This window comes from Rana temporaria, chromosome 13 (genome assembly GCF_905171775.1).
Source record: "Rana temporaria chromosome 13, aRanTem1.1, whole genome shotgun sequence".
NCBI lineage: Eukaryota > Metazoa > Chordata > Amphibia > Anura > Ranidae > Rana > Rana temporaria.
This window is the reverse complement of record NC_053501.1, coordinates 46,860,476-46,876,876: the sequence shown is the minus strand read 5'-3', so window position 1 is coordinate 46,876,876 and position 16,401 is coordinate 46,860,476. Positions and strand designations below refer to the sequence as shown.

The 16,401-nt window shown below is 43.2% G+C and overlaps 1 protein-coding gene across 11 annotated transcripts in view; it reads right to left on the bottom strand.

Moving 5' to 3' along the window:
• SMOC1 (SPARC related modular calcium binding 1) overlaps positions 1–16,401 on the bottom strand; it is a 276,577-nt gene that overhangs the window by 54,839 nt on the left and 205,337 nt on the right. For 5 of the 11 annotated variants that reach the window (XM_040332423.1, XM_040332421.1, XM_040332422.1 and 2 more), the window contains one exon: positions 11,206–11,295. The exons of 3 other annotated variants lie outside the window; for them this stretch is intronic. In XM_040332423.1, the coding sequence (XP_040188357.1) occupies positions 11,206–11,295 (90 nt within the window). The remainder of the gene's footprint in view (positions 1–11,205; positions 11,296–16,401) is intronic. 3 more of the 11 variants (XM_040332424.1, XM_040332429.1, XM_040332428.1) reach the window with 1 other exon arrangement.

The following is a 16,401-nucleotide window of genomic DNA, read 5'->3' as shown; positions in this document are numbered from 1 at the left end:
GTAGCTCCAGAACTATTTTTGGGCGACATGCGTCCCACAGTGCGGGTTGCCATGATTGCAGCACGATTTATCGCGCACAAAAAACGCGGCAGACCCACACCGTGATTTGCGGTGTCATTCAAATCAATTTACACTTCGGAGCTGTCTAAACGCTTCAAAATGATTCAAAACACTGTAGTGTGAATGCAGCCTAAGGCTGGGTTCACATACGTGGCAGCCGCAGCTCACAGCAGGGGTTCCGGTGCATCTCTGTTCACTGATTCAGGTCCGAATTTTTGCCTGAATTTGCACCTGAATTGGAACCAAAGACGCACAGGACCCTTTTTAAAATCCATTGAGAGTCGGTCACACTCTCCTGCCATGTGAATTGGATGCGGGTTGTATAGTCTTTTTTTGTACTTTTACCTACAGGTAAGCCTATAATAAGGCTTACCTGTAGGTAAAAAAAAATATCTCCTAAACCGTTACAGTTTAGGATATATTTCCCTCGCAATGAGACCCGCTGACTGCAGCGGCGCATGCGCACAGGGTATTTTCAGCTGAAGGCCTGGGAGACGGCGGACCTTGCCGTAAAGACGTCTCCCATGCGCATGCGTGGGAGTGACGACATATCGTGGCTCCAGCCACTCACAGTGCTGGAGCCGTGATACCAAGAAGACACGCTGAGGCAACATGTCAGCTACCTCGGCGTGGACCAGGTAAGTTTCAGATGCCTTGTTCTAAGGTAAGTATTTCATAATGAGCTAGTATGTGGTGCATACTAGCTCATTATGCCTTTTGCCTTACAGGCGACAACATTTTTTTTATTCTGGGACTATACAACCGCTTTAATTATATATTTTACTGCTGACCATAAAAATGGAAGGAAAAATAACCCACTTCTCTAATTTCAAGATATCAACTGCAGGTGATCCTTGAAATTGTTAGGGGACCATAAAATACAATGTTCCTGCAAGCGAATAAATATATGATGGTCCGACATCTGAACACTGAGCACTGCAAACACATGAAGGTCCTAATGTTATTTACAAAGGGATTACAGGAGATGAAGATCCTTTTTTATCACTACAGGATTTGGTCTGAAGACAAATAGGGGATTGCAGCTATCTTATAAACACCATCTAAGCTGATACAAATTTCTCATTATTGCTAAAAGAATCAACAAAGCAACAAAATTGCCTCTGCAGACAAAGTCTAAAAGGCCGTCAATCAGACAAGATGCACACCATTAGCTGTATGCTGCCATGCCGCACAACTGTGTATTGTGCATTGTATGTGTCAGCCCCATGACCTGAACTGGAGGGAGGCGATTTCCTGAGCAGCAGATTGAACCTGCCCATGTGCTGTGAACAGGAAATTGCTGACCCTTGGGTCATTGTCACTTTTGGAAACCATCAAGCGGTGAAAAGAAATCAAACAAGAAACAGGTGTTCATCACAACTTTCTAAATGAAGAGATTAAGGATAGTTCAGTAGCCCCTTATCTGGACTGTGAAGTGATTGTCTGAGCCATAGGTGAAATGCAAGGGGGGGGGGACATCTCTGCAGAAGGAAATGTAAAGGGTAGCGCTGACTGTTCAGAACCCAAAAATACTGCTGTGAGCAAATTGTACATAATGTGGCCTTTGCAGCATACTCAATTTGTAATGATCAGCCTGACAAGTACAGATCAAAGCAGTTATGAGCATATTTATTCCATGGCATCAAATATACAATAAAAAGTTTTTCTTTATAATTGTCGTATTTAATCACGTCTTTTGTAATATTAAAAAAAAAATGAAAATTGCTCCAGGGCTTAGTAAATTTCCACTTTACAAAGAATACCCAATCACATGCAAGCAAAATAAAAAAATAATGCTTTTTTACTTACACATGATTGGATGATGGAACTCAGCAGAGCTCTCCCTCATTTACTATGCTTTGGAGCAACTGCACTTGCACTTGTCTATTTGTCTTTACTAAATCAACCCCTAATGCCTCGTACACATGGTCTGAATTTTTGACCATGCAAAATTCCGCAGTGAGTCCGTCGGAAAGATAGAGAACAGGTTCTCTATCTAAGGTCCGTCGGACTTCAGAGCAAAAAAGTTTAATGGAGGCTACACACAGCCGGACTTTCCAACAAAAAAAGCCTGTCTGACTTTTTTTCTCGGAATAAGGCCCCTTTCACACGGGGCAGTGGAGCTGTGGTGGCGGTATAGCGCCCGCTAAAAATAGCGCCGCTATACTGTCGGAATTGCCACGGGATTCGGCCGCTAGTGGTGCGGTATTAACCCCTGCTAGCGGCCGAAAAAGGGTTAATACCGCCCGCAATGAGCCTCTGCAGTATTATCGCGGTTTCCCATTGTTTTAAATGGGAAGGAGCGGTGAAGGAGCGGTATACAAGCGGTATACACGCCTCAGGCTTTCACCTTGAAAATGCTGGGGCAGGGTTTTTTCAGGCGGTATTTAGGCGCTATTTTTAGCAATGTACCGCCTGAAAAACCCCTCAGTGTGAAAGGGGCCTAAGTGTCAATTGGATGAATATTGTGCCAATAACAACTATCTGTGCATGATTATAAGTGCTTCTTATAATAGGAAAGTCCCCAAAAGCATACCTTCAGTCAAAACCTTTTTATATAGAATATGTAAGACATAGAAGTTTTTTTAAAGTTATTGTCATTGTTCCTTTCAGGAAGATTTTTCCTTATGGAAATGCAACAGTTTTAGTAGATATAAACCTCTAAATACCTTTTCTCATAAGCAGTAGATAGCAGTCTTGTGACTTCTATTGGTGTCTGGTTAAAGCTTGTAGGAGGATTTTTTTTATTCTACTCTGACTGTCCTATGAGGCTGCAGGACCCCTGACCTTCTGTCTGGACAGTGCTGATTGGCCCTGTGCTGATCACATGCACCCCCCAAGAAAAAAAAAGCTCTCTAGCAATACACACCACACTGAGCATGTGGAGCTTGTCCCCTATGCTCTGTTCTATCAGGAGATGGATTGGGGACAGTGGAAGAAGAAAGGATCAGAGAAGACAAGATCAAACAACTTTTTTATACAATGCAGAGGATTAACCCCTTGTGTGTAAAAATTCTTCTGCAGCCCGAATGCTTTCACACTGGGGCGGTGCGCTTGCAGGACAGGAAAAAAAAGTCATACAAGCGGCATCTTTGGGGTGGTGTGGGAGCGATGTACACACTGCTCCTAAACCGCCCCAGCCATTGAAATCAGTGACCAGTGCTGCCGAAGTGCCTGCAAAGCGTTTAGGCAGCGCTGCTTTGCGGGCACTTTTAACTCTTTATTCGGCCGCTAGTGGCCAAAAATTGCCAATTGCCAATGTGGCCAGCGCCTCAGTGTAAAAGTGGCCAAAAAAGCAGCAAATGCAGCTTTTACTAAATATTTACTGTTGGCGAATTGATAACTGCCATTTACATCTTATGAACCTGGAAGATTCTCGACCAGAGAATGTTTGTTTAAAGTCAAATTCACTGCTTTATGAATCGATCCCTTAGGTCAGAAGCCACTGTGGTAGGCTAGTGTGCTTTGCTACTGCATAGTGACAGACAACAGTGCCAACGGGTTCAAAAAGTAGAGAACACACCTTCCTGACTCAAATACCACCAATAGTAGCCTGTTTTTTTTATGTAATAAAGCCAATACAAGGAAATCCCTGTATTATAAAGGTAAACTCATCTTTTTAAAACAAAAGCACACATAAGAACGAATTAGCTAATTCTGAGCAAAAATGTGGAAGCACACATGAGTGCCCCCATAACAAGCAGCTTGCTATAGGGGTATGAAGAATGCAGAAGGAGGCAGGAATGCCGGCAGGGGACCCCAGAAGAGGAAGACTGGGGCTGCTCTGTGCAAAACCATTGCATAGGGCAGGTAAGTATAACATGTTTAATACTTTAAAAAAGAAGAACCTTTACAATCACTTTAACAGACCAAGTTGTCCAGCAAAATTGTCAGTTATATATCAGACAGGAGGCGAATATCTTGCATTAATCTTTCTTTTTAATGCTCATAGCAGAAAACATAAACATTTGTTTCTTTAAAATTTTGAGAAAAACTTCATAGAACTACATTACCCAGATGCCCCATGGACCCCTCCCCCATGTCCTAGTCTCTATATAAGGGGCTGTCTGGGTCTCCTCCTCCTCTTTCTTTCTGCTCATGGCAAGAGATAAGTATATGCATTTATGATTGACATATATCTGTTATAATTATTCTATTACTGATAATTGTCATATACTGTACTGTACTGTATATTGTTTGTTTGGTATGTAAATAGATTCGCAGGCTTGGGAAGGGTGCGGTACTACCGCTATTCGTATCGGTCTACTAACCTGACTGTCTCTCAGACTCAGTCAGGATCCATTAGGACACAGCTCCCTTCCCCCTCGCTTCTCCTGCACTCCAACCGCGCTTCGCGGGCTTTCTCCTGGACGGGGGCGTGGCCGAGCGACGCGCGTCGTAACGCCACGCCTCTGCACCGTCAGCCGTCCTATCAGAAGACTCCCGGCCGTAATCTCGCGAGATTACGGCCGAGGAGCTGTTACAAACGCGCCGTCAGCCCTGACTCTCACTGTACGGGCAGAGAGCACAGGAGCGCGCTGCTAATCAGGACTGCTGACATCTTTCCTAAAAATCCCTCGGTCAGGTATTTTTTAAAGGGGAATAGAACTCGCTCATTACCTCTGGCCAGACTTAGCCAGGACTTGGGCAAACTCACCCCTCCCTAGCGTTTTTTCCCATTTAGCCTGAAGGAGGGTCAGTGATTTATCCCTGACACTTCCGGATAAAATTATAAATATAATACACAGGCTATTTCAGAATGGCTACTGAGGGACTGCTCAGTGAGGTGGTGGATGTGGATGCTGCGCATCTGCTATCCACAACCCAGATACAAGAATTGATCTCAAAATCGATTCAAGCAGCGCTGACTGCAAATGCCAACATACAAATTCCTGGGCCATCTACCTCAGGGTGCCCCCCTACAAAGGGTAAAGTATCCCAAAAACAAAAGCACCTGTCGGTGCACCTCGACTCCCCGGCAGGGGAAGTTTATAATGTGCCCCAAGCAGGATCAGACCAGACCTGCCAGGCCTCACACAGGCCAAGCCACATTCGACCCTTGGGCCCCAAGGAGTTTTTAAAAGGGCAAGGATCAACCAGACGCATCAAACCTAATTCTTTTGACACGTCTGAGGACGAATCTGACATGTCTGGCAACGCCGAATCCTCTGATTCTGACATGAGCAATGACGAGGAGGAGGCGGGGTTTACAGCAGAAACCAACGCTGAGGCGGCACAAAATGCCGTCTTAGATGCCCAGGGTCAATCCCTGTTTAACCCGGACGAGATATCTCACCCTCGTTCGGGGGACTGGACCCCACTACCTCATGTGGCACAATATCTAGAATTATGGACCAGAAGGTCGCTAGATAGGGCAAATCGCAATAAGTTGCGAGCAGAATGCCCCAGGCCTCACGTGGCAAGCAAGGTGGCTATCACCCCAGAGATTGACCCGGTACTGCTAAAGTACCTCACAAGATCCGGGAAATACGCTAAAAAAGGCATTGAGCGGTCATTCAAAGTTATACAGGACCGCATATTGGACCTCCTTGGTCCACTCACAAAAATTCTGAATTTATCAGAACAGGCAGTAGCAACTGCCCAACCCGTGGATCTGACACAGCTTAGAGGCTGGGCTCAGCGTGCTATATGCTTACTGGGCACCGCCAACACAACATGCTCAGTGGAGCGCCGCCGCTCCATACTGATGAAGTTGGATCCCCAACTTAGCCATCTTGCTGAAAACGAACCGGGACCATCCGCCGATGGCCTTCTGTTCGGAGATGATTTAATAAAGAACATAAATAAGTTTGTCAGCTTATTCTCGAGCCTAGACAAGGCACAGACCTCATTACGAAAATCACAACCTGGCAAGGTTTTTGGCAAGGCCGGTAGAGGCAGAGGGCGATCTACCGGCCGCGCCGCTTCGTACAGGCCCTATTCAAGACCAATCCAGCAGTATGCTCCTGCACCACAATCGTACGCCATGCCCATGGCTCAACCACCACCCTTCTTCCCTCCCCGCGGACGCCCCTGGAGGGGACGCGGAGGCCGTGGATTCCCCAGGTCAAGACCACCGACCGGTGAGTTTACTTCTACATACGATTCCACACACTCAGGTGGGGGGAAGGCTAATGTATTTTTCCCACGTCTGGTCCACGATTTCGGCGGACGCATGGATACTCTCGACGGTAACGGGTTACCGGATAGAGTTTGTGTCCCTCCCGACCATGAATGTCATACCCCCTCCCATTCGTTTTTCCACTCAAAACATAGGGCTGATAGACGAGGAACTCAGGGACCTGCTAGACAAAGGAGCGGTTCAGGAGGTAGATCCCCTCTCAACTGGTTTTGTCAGCAACGTTTTTCTAGTAAAAAAGAAGGACGGCGGCTATCGCCCCGTCATAAACCTGAGGGAGCTCAACCAACATGTGACCTACCGCCATTTCAAGATGGAAGGTATTCACCTGTTACGAGACCTCCTCTGGCCAGGAGACTGGCTAATAAAAATAGACCTAAAAGACGCATACCTTACGGTCCCTATACACACGGAATCTCAAGCTTTCCTAAGATTCCTGTGGCGGGACCGCATGTGGCAGTTCACCTGCCTTCCATTCGGATTGTCATCAGCCCCCTGGTGCTTCACCAAACTACTCAAACCAGTAGTAGCCGCTCTCAGGAGCAGGGGGGTACGTCTAATCATCTACTTAGACGACATGCTGATCATGGCACGTTCCAGAACACAAGCGACCCTACACAGCCAATGGGCGGTGTCATTGCTGAGGGAACTCGGATTCCTCATCAATTACAAGAAATCCGTTCTTCTACCATCTCAGGAGATGGAATTCTTGGGGTTTCTGGTAGACACCAAACAGGCTTTGCTCCTGTTACCAAAGGCGAAACTAGCTCTGATCCGCAAGGAAATCAGAGCCACGTTGCGCAAAGGTCAGGTATCCCTGCGGTTGATTGCTCGGATAGTAGGCCTCCTATCGGCGTCTATTCAGGCAATCTTCCCAGCACCCTTACACTATCGCGCTCTACAGCGCCTAAAAACACTCCATCTGCGCCAGGGCTTGCGGTACGCAGACGAAGTCTCGTTGGACTCGGACGCAGTGGAGGAATTGCTGTGGTGGCTTCGCCACGCAGTGGAATGGAACGGCAGAACTATTTTCAATTCATACCCAGATGTGATCATAGAATCCGATGCGAGTCGCCAAGGTTGGGGCGCTCGATGCGGACAAATCACAACCGGGGGGAAATGGTCAGTGGAGGAAACTCGTCTCCACATAAATGCTTTGGAACTTTTGGCAGCATTCTTTGCGATCAAAAGTTTTCTCCCACATACGTCCAACAAATGCGTACTCTTACGCATGGACAACATAGCAGCGGTTCAATATGTCAACCGCTTGGGGGGAACAAAATCCAAGATATTAGCAGACATCGCGTCAGAATTCTGGCAATTCTGTCTGTCGATAAATACCACCCCGGTAGCGGAATACCTCCCCGGGATTTCCAACACAGTCGCAGATTGGAACTCGCGCTATCTGACGGATTCCAGCGACTGGGCACTGGATCGTTCAGTCTTCCTGACACTGCAAACAATGTGGGGTCCCTTTCATACGGACCTTTTCGCTTCTCGCCTCAACAGACAACTACTCCGCTTTTACAGCTGGAGGCCGGACCCGGAAGCATTGGCAGTCGATGCATTCCGACAAATTTGGACGAGGGGGACGCAGTATGCGTTCCCTCCGTTCAACATGATTACCAGAACCCTGCTACAGGTAGTGACTCAAGGGGCGACGGTGGTGTTGATCACCCCCTGGTGGCCGACGCAACCGTGGTTTCCCCTTCTGCTGGGGATGGCAATCGATTATCCCCGATTGCTCCCCTTCTCACCTCATCTCCTATCAAACGCGTCCATGGGTTGCCATCCATTGCTGCTGGAGGACAACCTCCCACTGTTAGCATGGTTAGTATCGGGTTCGGAAACACGGACATCAACTTTTCACAATCAGCTAGAGATCTCCTCGCCCTGGCCTGGGCCCCCGGGACTAGGTCGGCGTACAGATCGGCCTGGACCATGTGGGTTCGTTGGTGTGATCAACGGCAAATTGATGCCGTTCATGCACCTGTAGCTGCGGTCGTGAACTACTTAGCAGACGCGTACGAGACAGGTAGATCCTACAGCTCTCTGAATGTCTATAGGTCTGCCATATCGGCCTATCACTGTCAGGTTGACGCGGCACCGGTGGGTAAACACCCGCTGGTCTGTAGACTGCTATGGGGAGTGAGATTCAAACGACCTCCCCGACCAAGGTATCAATCCACTTGGGACGTCTCTCGGGTTCTACAACTCTTCACCTCATGGGGGGACAATGAGGTCCTCTCTCTAAAGAAACTGTCCGTCAAACTCGCTACCCTTTTATGCCTTATTTCCATAAAAAGGGTCTCGGATGTTAGAGCTCTAGACATATCTCGGCGCCAATTCCTGCCAGAAGGAGTTAGATTCTCTGTGGTTCGTCGGACGAAAACAGGAATACAGTCGGTGTTCTACCCCCTCTTCACTGACCACCCACACATCTGCGTGGTGCGATGTTTACAGCAATATGAACATCGGACCGCGATCCTGAGGTCGCCCACTTGTACCCAGTTACTGGTCTCTTATGTAAAACCCCATCTACCAGTGTCTTCAGCATCATTGGCCAGATGGGTGAGAACGGCCATGGAAATGGCTGGGATCGACATCTCGCTCTTCGGAGCCCATTCCACCAGAGGGGCCATGGCTACTAAGGTGGTCACATCGGGCGGTTCTCTCTCAGACCTCTTATTAGCGGCGGATTGGTCGTCAGAAACGACTTTTCGACGTTATTACTTCCGACCTCAAAGTCATGTTTCCTCTTCAGTACTTTAACATTGTTGCATGTATCATAATAAATCTGTTAGCTTTAAACATGCAAGATATGAAGCCTCCTGTCTGATATATAATTCGGGATTTTCCTAGCTATCATGACGGAAAATCTGAGTTATATGATGACAGGAGGCGAATATCTTCCCACCCTACCCACCCTATCACGATATATTTTCTCGTTTCAGGTTATTGATGGGTGGAGTCTACGCCTATGCGGAAGATAAGAAAAGGTTCTGGAGTTCCAGTATGACGGTTATTTTGTTTTTGTTCCAGTTGAGCACAATTATGACCGTCGGAGCATCCTCCAGGTATTACTGTCGACAAGGCCCGGTTGGCCTACTTCCAGCGTCGGAGACAGGTTTCCCGATCACTGTGGAACGTGTTGTCTACTACGGCAAGGTTATCTGAAGTTTTGGAGTTGCCAGCATCGCATGAAGAAAGAGGAGGAGGAGACCCAGACAGCCCCTTATATAGAGACTAGGACATGGGGGAGGGGTCCATGGGGCATCTGGGTAATGTAGTTCTATGAAGTTTTTCTCAAAATTTTAAAGAAACAAATGTTTATGTTTTCTGCTATGAGCATTAAAAAGAAAGATTAATGCAAGATATTCGCCTCCTGTCATCATATAACTCAGATTTTCCGTCATGATAGCTAGGAAAATCCCGAATTATTGCTCGTTCACACTATGCGGTGACCTGCATTTTCTGCACAGAACAATGCAGGTCACCACAGTCCAGAGACTTGAATGCAGATTACCTTTGGACAAATTTAAAAAAAATTCTAAGCAGTGCATCACCCCTCTCTGCCCAGCAAAGCAGATACACTAAATTGGATCGTTGTAGCATGTGTAAACAGGCCCTTACAGGGGTTGGGACTAACCATTTAACACTATAAAAGGGTTACTTACAATTGTCAGCTTTTATTAATAATTCATTTTCTTTCACTTGAATTTTATTATATTTTTATAGAAATGACAAGAAAAAATAAACTGTTTTATATCCAAAAATATGTGCAAAAATATTAACAAGTACAGAAGAAGTTCCTCTCTGCAAATTTGTAACATTCAGCAATAACATAGGGGTGAAAGACCATTGGTCCCAAGCAATATCATACCAGTAAATAATCAAATATCAAAGCCCTGCCTGAAAATGTGATACGCTTTGTTTTGCAAAAAAGCCTTTCATCTAGAGGCCCTTAATAGGAACAAAAAGAAGTACTGCTTTTGCTCAAAGGCATAAAAAGAATAGGGGTTAAAAAAAAAGTAATTTACAAAAAAAAGAGCAGCTCTTTAACAGAGTCCAGAAAGAGAGATAGAAAAATGAGAGAGAGCAAGAAAAAAAAAGGGGGGGGGGGGGTTAGACCATCTATGTCCTGGAGGTTCACTGTAGGTATGTTCACCCATAATGTTAGATTTTAATTCCAGAAAGCGTGTAGGTGGTTGTGTTAGAGAGAAATAATCTAGCCAGGACTGCCAAATGCCATGTGTGTCAGTTATTATTTACGTCAGTTTCTCATTTACCAGAATACCATGCACCTGGCTTTTCACCTCGTCGAAGTTGAGAATTGCTGACTTCCACAATTGTCTGCTTTGCGGCAGGAAAATATATGTTTCACTAGTGTACGCTCTCGTTTGGTAGCAAAAAGCGCCTCCCAAGGATCTCTGTGCAGATTTATATGTAACACCAAATTGACAATGTTATAGACTCTAATCCACAGGCATTTAACCTTAGGGTACGTGCACTAAATATGCTACATGTCTTCTAGGTCTGAGCATCCCCTAAAGCATGTAGAGGGGCCGAAAAAAAGGCATTTCGCAATTCTAGTCAGGGTAAAGTACCAACGAGACAGAACTTTGAAAGAGTTCTCTAAAGTTATAACATTGCGGGAAGAGCGTCAAACATTTTCTTTTAACTGTAACTAAATAAAAAGTGTTAAGTGGAGTTATGGTTCATTCACACTATCTGTGTTGTGTTAACCCATGGTAAAACACACGCTTTACTGGAATTGGTAACGGCACAACCTTTACACGTTAGTAAGTTACAGTACTACTCATAGACCTTCCCAACTCTACCCAAAACTAGAAAAAAAAAAGTTTGAATCACGCTTTAATATTTAATTATCATATAACACTAATGTGTCACTCTCTCAAATGCTCAGGCAAATATCAGGCACACCAAATTATTAGAGTAGATATATATAAAAATATATATCATGAAATGATGAAAAGCCCTCTTACCATCTCCTTCAAAAACAGGCCGGGTCTCCATTGTAGGGGTTGGTTTGGATCCATCATCTGAATTGAGAGTAAGAAAGAAACGAAAGGAGACTACCATTATTGAGGTAAATGCTATCTACTCTACAGAACTTTTGAATTTTGGGGGTTTGCACGTGGCCCGGCCACGTTAACACACACACACAGACACACACATACACATATACAAGAAAACAGGTCTGCACATTTAGAAAAAAAAAGGAAGGAATAGACATTTGTAAGAATCCAAATCTCCACTCTAAAATTGTAACAGAAGTGCAGCTTTAATTCAGCAGAATAGCTGTGTATTCTGTTATTTACTTGTATTCTTTTTTCCTAAAAGCAGAAGTATCAGCTCTTTGCCAGACTGTGCGCCTTCACAGAGGCTGTTCTATTTTCTGCCTCCGCTTAGTGTCAGAAACTCGCATTCTCATTGGACTGAGAAAGACCTCCATGCAATCCACTCAACAGCTTCTTTATCTGAGAGTTTTATGGGTATCTCTGATTATAACTGATTATAACTGAGGTGAGGCAGACTATCGGGGACTCTTAGCCTGACCCTGAGCTGACAATTCTCTAAGAGAAAGAGAATACATCTAAGTCAAAGGATAAACTGCTAGCCTTTTGAGTTAAGATAGCATTATTATACATTTTCAAGAATGGAAATTTCTCTTACAAATGCCCATTTCTAACAGGTGCTGCACTTTTCTCTTAAAGCCTAACCAAATATGTCCAATTCACTAACACATAAAGCAGCTGTGTGTGTTTGTAGACTTTATGTAGCATTAGCTTATATACAGTATACCACCTTCTGGTAGTGGGGTGGAAACTTCCCATCCCACTCCCAGAACAAAATGCCGTCAGGCTGAGTGCTGCTTAGCCATTTACAGGAGGCTGTGTACTACAGTAATGAATACAAGGCTTCCTCTGATTGGCTGAGGTGGGGAGGTGGGTGAATGACTTCAGGATATCCATCTTAGCCAATTAGAGGAAGCCTTGTATTCATTCATGAAATACAAAGACTCCTGTGAATGACTAAACGGCACTCAGCCTGACCCGAATTTGTCCTGAGAGCAGGAGTTTCCATTTTTCAGCCAAACGCACAGCACCGTATGCTGTAGGTAGCTAACACTACATACAGTTTACACAGCGAATGCAGCCGCTGAATGTGTTAGTGTAGGAAATAGTTTGTTTGGACCAGTTTCATCAAAACAAACTATTTAAATTTTACTGAAACCTGGAGTTAAACTTGAAAATATGTCAAAGCACTTTGTATTAACTAACAAATTTTTTTTGTCTTTTAAAAGCTATTGTAAAATATGTATATATATATATATATATATATATATATATATATATATATATATATATATATATATATATATACATATCCATCACACCACAATTAAAGGAGAACTCCAGTTGGGATAATAATTGCAGAAAGTTTATGTAATATCAAGTTATATATTCTTACTATTTTCTTTTCGTCTGAGCTGCAGTATTAGCTAACTTGAATGTCATGAATCCCTTAACATCACCTGAAGGCAAGTTTTTGTGATCAAGGTATTTGGGTGGGAGGGTTTTCACTATTAAGTCAAGCTGTATTTTAAGCAACAGCTAGCATGTCACAAGGACTGCACAGAAGTGAGATGTTGGGGTCATTTACCTAAAGGATCAGACGCTGTTAACCTAGCAAAGTGATTGTTCACTTTGGAAAGTGTAGATTCAACTTTGCAAAGTGAAGTTTAATGAATAAGGTAAAAATAAGTTAATTTTGAACTCAATTAAGTTCTGCAACGATACTGTTTTATTCATTGACCTCACACATGACTGGGTATCCAAAGTGAATGCATCTTCATCTATTTACTAACATTCACTTTGTAAGTGGACATATACTTTCTATTTCTTTTTCTACGTGAAAAGCCGATATTCTTTAGCAAATTAACTCACTGCCTAAAGCACATTTTTCAGAAAGGGGCTGAAGCACATTATTGTCTTTCCGCAAAGTGCATCCAAAGGAATAGACATAAGAATGCAGTATTATACTTTGTATAGTTATTAGGGATTGCTAAGAGTTTCCTGGAGTTCTCTTTAAACACAAAGAGTGTAATGGAGTATATAAATTTCACCTTCCATGACAAATATATAAAGCCACCTACCACAGCAATCTGGCATCGAGTGGATGGTACTGCAACTGCACCGTCTTGGTCATCATCAATGAAATCATAAAAAAAGAACTGAAAACTGTCCACTAAGACTGGCTTTAAGGGTTCATCAAGACAAGGATAATTTGGTCATCTAAGGTGGGCCTAAAATACGCACCTTCTTCTCATCTGCTATTGATTTTATTTCACACACATCTGCCTTCCAACATGTCTGCTGTCCAGAGGGAAAACTAAGTAAATTGTCCCTCAATAACGGAGGGACATAATGGATTGATATATCCAACATATCCAACAACTGAGTTATCCTAATCATTTAAAAATGTATGATATACATATCAAATAAGAGATGTGCCCAAAAAAATTAAAAGATGTTATTGATTCTGTGAATGTTTACCTCTATGTTTGAAATACTAGTTCCCTGGTCATCATGCTTATCTATTGAGCTGACTCATAATAAGCATGTCCTATCTAAGGAAAATTTTGGCAAATTTTCAACATCTCAACTTATGTTTTTTTAGTCCGATTTTTTTCAGTTTTAAAAATGTGTACAGAGTACATTTTTAAACAACATAAAAAGTTGCTTACAGAAACCTACTTATAGAGGCCAAAAATCACAGATGTAGCCATAAAATAGTAAAAAAGAGAGAAGAAAGAAATATTACCACAGAGAATATATGTTCTTTACCTCGCAACTCAACAATCATTGATCTTTGCCTTTACAGACTAGGAAAGACATCTCCCTCACATCCAACCCACATCTCAAACCACCTGGACCAGATTAGTGCATATTTATTGAGAGACCTACGTTTTTCATAAGATATATGTTTAGCCAATTTCTAATGGAAAAAGGGACTTTGATAACTTATTTCAGTACTAACGTTCTGCTTACTGCAAACAGAGATCTGAAGATTGCCACTGTTTACAGGGTAGAGAGAATGGACTTATGGGATTTAGTGAAGTTATGAAGCAGATTGGATGTAGGGGGACAATATTAGGCATTTGGTTGTGAATAATTGTGTAAGGGAAATAGTCATGTTATTTATAGGAAATTGGCATCCCAGTTCGATCCAAGACCATCTGCAGGCGATTACGACCTTCCTACTTTTAGGAGGTCCACCTTATTCAGTAAGTGCCCCAATTAAGTGTACCACAAGGAGAGGCAGATCCTTAATTTCCTTGGTGATGGTGGAAATTCATCTGCAATTCCATTTTTCATCTTCAACGCATCCTCTTCCTTTGCTACACTTTGGAATTGGATTCACTTCTTTCAATATTAGTGGACTTTGAGGGCGTATTTATATTATTTATTCACTCATCTATTTGAGCACCTTTTCTTTAGAGTATATATATTATATGTGGACTATTTTTCAACCCTAATTCATTTTATTGAATTTTTGAATTTTATGTTGGTGTATAGATGCTGTTAGGTATTTTGCTTTAAACTTATGGTTTACTGCGTATATGTTAACTACACAGTTTTTAGTACACATCAATTTTAAGATTTAAGGATTCTTCATTTATTTAACTATAAATAGCACGACTATTTCCCTTACACATTTATTCTTGCATGGATACCACATGTTTTTGTGTCGCAGCTTTTTTTCACTAGCATTTTTCTAGCTCTTTAACATTAGCGCGGTATATGCCTCTTCTTTTTACAGGTTGTGAATAATTGAACTAGGCATCCAGAATTTAGGAGTTGCCAAACATTGAGCTAAGAGACCCAAATTTGGCCTGAATGGCACGACACATCTGCAGGTACTGGCAGGAGGTCTTACATTGTATTTCCCCGGGGAAACTCTGACTGTAACTGTCAGAGAACGTTTTTTAAATGACTATTGGAATACAATTGCTTAACAGTAAGACCAGATATCTTCCATGACTAGAAGTCCTGAAGTTTAAAAAACCTCGAAGTCAAAGTTTTTTAGTCCACAGGGGAATAAATCTTGAAAAAACCTCTATGTGCAATACCTGCTTAGTCACACCCCATATCATACCCAAAAGTTGCACTGTGGGATGGAAATCATGAGGGAGATTTACTAAAAGTAGTGCAGCTGTGCATAGTAACCAGTTTCTAACTTCAGTTTCTTCAATTAGGCTTTGACAAGAAAACCTAGAAACCTATTGGCTGGCGCTGCTGTTAATCACATCCGATGACGCAGAGCGCCGGGGGGCGGGGCCGAGTGATACAGTCGGCGGCTATGCCTGCCGCTGTATCACGGGAGCGCACCTGCAAATACTTTCCACCCTGCGAGCTAGCTCGCATGAAGGTGGAAAGCTCTTGCGAGGAGGAGCCGAGACAGATGCTGAGGGACCCCAGAAGACAGGGTTCGGGACACTCTGTGCAAAACGAGCTGCACAGTGGGGGTAAGTATAACATGTTTGTTATTTTACAAAAAAAAAAATTCCTTTAGTGTTCCTTTAAGAGATTGCATTAGAGGGACCAGGCTAATAGAACTAAAATCAGTAGGAGAAATGTGAATACCAAGGTAGGTAATCTTCTGTACAATCTTCAAATGGGAGAAAGCACTCAAACAGTCTGGGAGAGTATCCATGGGAAAGGAGCATGGACTTCTCCCAGTCAATAAATTAGTCTAGAAAAGACGCTGAACCAAACAGCAGGTTTATTGCCTTGTTAGGGAGGAAATCATAAGGTAACGTCAAAAAATAAAGCTACTTTGTCTTCTTCAGACCTTCTGGTATTGTTGTAAAAGCACCGTAAGAGGCTCTAAGGCGATGGAAAAAATTATTGGTGTTGGGGGAAACCCCAGTTTTATACCCTTATAAATGAAAAGTGGGTTGATTTACTAAAAGTCTCTTGCAAAGGGCAACTTTCCGTACAAGGTGAACAGTTTATTTGTCTATGGTACATCAACCCCAATAAGCTATTGGCCTGGACCCTGGCCATTGATTTTGCATATAGAAGCCTTACCCTCATGTATAAGATAAAACTGAAGTCAAATGATCTAATGCAGTCCATAAATGCCCCTTTACACTACTTACTTATTTCATCAAA